Source organism: Crocodylus porosus, unplaced genomic scaffold (assembly GCF_001723895.1).
Source record: "Crocodylus porosus isolate Cpor-Errol unplaced genomic scaffold, CroPor_comp1, whole genome shotgun sequence".
NCBI lineage: Eukaryota > Metazoa > Chordata > Crocodylia > Crocodylidae > Crocodylus > Crocodylus porosus.
Genome location: NW_017728950.1, coordinates 57,599,789 through 57,604,321, shown reverse-complemented (window position 1 = coordinate 57,604,321; position 4,533 = coordinate 57,599,789). Strand labels below are relative to the sequence as shown.

At 41.2% G+C, this 4,533-nt stretch overlaps 1 protein-coding gene across 4 annotated transcripts in view; it reads left to right on the top strand.

The window, feature by feature from the left end:
- The window catches only part of KDM4C (lysine demethylase 4C), a 459,581-nt gene that overhangs the window by 54,922 nt on the left and 400,126 nt on the right, over positions 1 to 4,533 (top strand). For all 4 annotated transcript variants that reach the window (XM_019555111.1, XM_019555112.1, XM_019555113.1 and 1 more), the window contains exon 5: positions 2,086 to 2,200. In XM_019555111.1, the coding sequence (XP_019410656.1) occupies positions 2,086 to 2,200 (115 nt within the window). The remainder of the gene's footprint in view (positions 1 to 2,085; positions 2,201 to 4,533) is intronic.

Sequence of the window (4,533 nt, the reverse complement as noted above, 5' to 3'; positions counted from 1 at the left end):
AGAGCCACGCGCATGATCAGAGGTCAGGAAAACAGACCTTACGATGACAGGCTGAGAGCTATGGGGCTCTTTAGCCTGGAAAGGCGCAGGCTGAGGGGTGATCTGATGGCCACCTATAAGTTTATCAGGGGTGACCATCAGTATCTGGGGGAACAGTTCTTCACCAGAGCGCCCCAAGGGATGACGAGGTCGAATGGTTATAAACTACCGCAAGACTGTTTCCGGCTGGACGTAAGGAAGAATTTCTTTCCTGTCTGAGCCCCCAAGGTCTGGAACAGCCTGCCATCAGAGGTGGTTCAAACACTTGCATTGAACACCTTCAAGAGTAGATTGGATGCTTATTTTGCTGGGATCCTATGACCCCAGCTGACTTCTTGCCCTTCGGGCGGGGGGCTGGACTCTATGATCTTCCGAGGTCCCTTCCAGCCCTAATGTCTATGAAACCTATGAAATTTTGGTTGCTCTTTACTGAATTGGATGCAAGACTAGATGCCCAAAATTAGATATGGTATTCCAAGCAAGGCCTCACCAGTGCCAAATAAAGCAGAAGAATCACTTTCCTTTACATGCAGGCAGTGATCCTATTAATACAATTCAATATGGTATTGGTTTGTTTTACAAGAAGAGCACACTGTTGATTCCTGTTCAGCTTATGCTCCACTGCAACTCCTGTGTCCTTTTTTGCAGTATTAAAACCTAGGCAGTTATTTCCCAACTTTCCATTGGTGTATTTTATTGTTTTGTCCTAAGTGTAGGCCTTTGTAGTTATTCATTTTGAATTTCATTTGATTTGATTTCAGACAAGTTTTCCAATTTAGTAGGATCATTCTGAATCCCAGTCCTAGGTTCCAGAGCATCTGCAGCTCCATCCAGTTAGTCTTCATATGCAAATTTGTTCATTCTGCACTCACCTATTCCAGATTATTAATGACACTCTTGAACAGTGCCAGACTCAGGACAGACCCCTGGGGAACCCCACTTAATATCTTCTCCCAACTAGACGTCAAGCCAATGATGACTACTCTCTGAACATGATGATCCATCCAGTTATGTATCCATTTTTACAGTATTTCTCTAGACTGTATTTCCTCAGTTTACTAATGAAAATATCATGAGCGACAGTGTTGAAAGTCTTGCTAAAGTCAAGGTTTATCACAGTCTCTGATTGCTCCCCATTCATGAAACCTATTATCTTGTCATAAAGGGAAGTCAGGTTGGCCATTTTGATGAATCTGTTGGCTGTTGCTGATCACTTTTTTTTTTTCTCTAGGTTCATAGAAGTATAGTCATAGGTCAGGTGGATTAGTCATAATTCCCTGGATTTTCCTTCATCTTTCTTAAAGATGGACACTATATTTGCCCTGTCACAGGCATCCATCACCTTACCTCAACTCCACAAATTCTACAAGAGAACAACTTTACAGTTACCTCAGCCAATTCCTTGAGTACTCTAGAATTCATTTAATTGGGCCCTGCTGACTTGAAAACAGTCAACATTTCTAATTGCTAACCTGTTCTTGCCTTGCCTTAGGCTGGTGATTATCTATTCTCCAATCCTGGCTGCTTCCCTATTCCTTTCCCACTGTGCTAGTTGCCTAATACCTGAACTTGTTTGTGAAGACTGAAGTGGAAAAAAAAAAAAAAAAAGCATTCAGTATTGCAGCCTTCTCTGCAGCATCCATTGTTAGGTTGCCCTATGCATTCAGTGAACTTCTTACACTTTCCTTGGTCTTCCTCTTAATGAGAGAAATAGATATCTAAGCTTGAAAACAACCAGCAGAAATTCCCACCACCTCTTGAGTTGAGAACAAATGCTAAGACTTAAACAACTTAGCTATCAAATGAAAACTAAAGCATTACTAGTAGAATAAGAATTCAGGTCTGCTAAATATGAGAAAGGACATATTTGAAATGGAGATACTTGTCTATAAGTCCTCAGTCTCTCAAAATCAATTATGCATAATTATCATATATCATAAAGGTAGCTATTGGAAAACATGTAGATTAAAAATTGTTCTTTCACTCATTGCATTATTAATGTAGATCCTCTGAAATTTTGCCTGTAATTTTATTTTCCCTTTGCAGATACTGCACTCCAAGATACCTAGACTATGAGGATCTGGAACGTAAATACTGGAAGAACTTAACCTTTGTTGCACCCATCTATGGAGCAGATATCAATGGGAGCATTTATGATGAAGTATGTAGTTTTATACATTTTTTTCTTCCTTCAAATGTTAATTAACCTTACAGTTGTAAATTGAAACTGAAAACTATCTCTGCTTTGGAAATTGTCTCTATAGATCCCTTGTTAGGTTTCTAGTAAGCTTGGGGTTGGCCGTAGGTCTGAATGATCCAACTCATACAGGTTCTTCTCTTCTGAGCCAGGAGATGCAGAATCCTTGTATGGTTTCAAGAGTTATTTCTTTCTTTCAGCCTCTACATTGTTTATTATATTGCCCTAGATGCCATCCTACCAATGTCCTTTTATTATAAGGGATGGTAACATAGTTGTAACTAACTTGTTCTTGAAATAAACATATTTTCCTATTTTTCCACTGGCAGACAGGTTGCAATACTATTTTCACATCTGGAAGGTCAGTAACTGCCTAGAAATGCTTTGAGAAATGTTGCTTGTGAGTTAAAACAGAAAAGAGAGGAAATTTTGTAATACTGTGTGTTGTTGACATAGGTGCCTACTGGGTAACAAGTAATTCTTAGTACAGATCTTGTTGCAATCAGAGGAATGTGAGGTAGCTATTAACACTATCCATGCCACTTAAAGAACCACCACCAAAAAACCCAAACCCCAACCCTTTGTTTTTAAGGTTGTGGTTCTAAAATGAAACCATCAAATCAAGAGAGAGATGGTTATCTCTTCAAGAACAGATATAGGTTTCCCACTTGTGGAATAAGCCCTTTTGCCAAACAGGTTTAGTCTACAAGGGAAATGGACCCTCTGGTTGGTCTTATGTGCCATGGGGGCTTTCTGGGCTACCTTGTATTCTCTTCACTTCTCCTAAATCAGGAGTACTCAATCCCTGGGCTGCGGCCCGGAGCCAGGCCGTGGCGGGTCAGCTGCCGGTCCACAGCATGGTCAGCTGCCAGACTGGAAGTGGACATAGACCGCTAAACCGTGGCCCCCCAGAGTCAGGCAGAGAAGCTGCGACTCCTTCTGTAGGACCCACGGCAGCACAGATTTTGCCCCCCTTCTACCCCCCCCCCCCGGGGGCAGGGATATCCTTACCTGCATGCCAGCCAGAAATTCCGGCCATGGTTGGCTGTGACTGCTGGGTTGCGGTTTGCCAGGCAGTGGCTTAAAAACTTTCCGAACCTTATCCTAAATCATTCTACTCGGCACTTCTAGCCATATTGCCTGTGTTCTCTCCAATTACTGAAAGATGTAATCTTTAGTAGTGACAGATAGTTTGAGGCTCTGCCCATAATTCATATTTCTTGGCCGAAGACAATTTTCTTAGAGTGAATTTTTTAACGAGTTCTGAATGCAATTGGGTTCAGTTAACAAAAATGGCATGTGAAGTCAATTTCCAAGCTAGGTTAAGTTATTGAATGATGGTTATAAACCATTATTAAAGGATCCTTGTGGTCCATCTCCAAGGCAAAGTAGTAATCGAAACATGCAGAAAGTTTTGAATATCTGTAGAAAAATGATTTACAGAGCAAATATAGGGGGGCATTGCATTGGGGGACAGGACACTGAGCTTTCAAAACATGAAAAGGGGTAGTTGGTGTCTGAAGAGCAAATGGCTCAAAGAATCTGAACAGAAAGGGGACTGAGAACATGCATTTTCAAGAAGTAGAAACTAGTTATTTTTATTTTTTCTGTGACTAGGCTGAAAATGCTTTTTCCCCCTTCTATCTTGAAGTATAATCTAGAGATTTCATAATCCATTTTTTGTTTTATTTTAATTCCACTTCATCATGTTTATAATAAATTTTGATTTTGTTAAGACTATTCTTATGTGGGAAACTAAGGGTGGAATGTTTCTGAAACCACTACCTCATCCTCAGTTGAGGGGCATGGGCAGAGGTTTGCTGTCCCAAGGATCTGTGTTGGGAGTATGCTACAGTAAATAAACAAGGGAAGAAGCCAGAAGACCAAGGGACAAGAAAAAAATATGACTTAACACTGAACAGAGGAATAATAAGGACTGCTGGTGGGGATGGAAGAAATAGACATGGGAAAAAAGCAGGCAAAAAAGAGAGAGAAGAATGATTATTATTTAGATGTATTTATCACAAAAGCTCAGAGTCTTTACAATAAGCAAACAAACCGTAGGCAGGATTCCCCACGTAGAGTACCCCAAAACCCAAGAACTGCAACCTCTTCATACCCCCCAACACCTCTTCTCCTTTAACTGCTCCACTTCGCACCCAAAGGAAATTCCTTAACCCCCAGTATCCCCTGCAAGTCCACATGTCCTCTCCTATCCCCTGTGGCTGTTGCCCCCTCCACCTGCTTCACTTTCAGAAAACAAAACCAACTTGGATCCACCCTAACTCCTCCCCTGC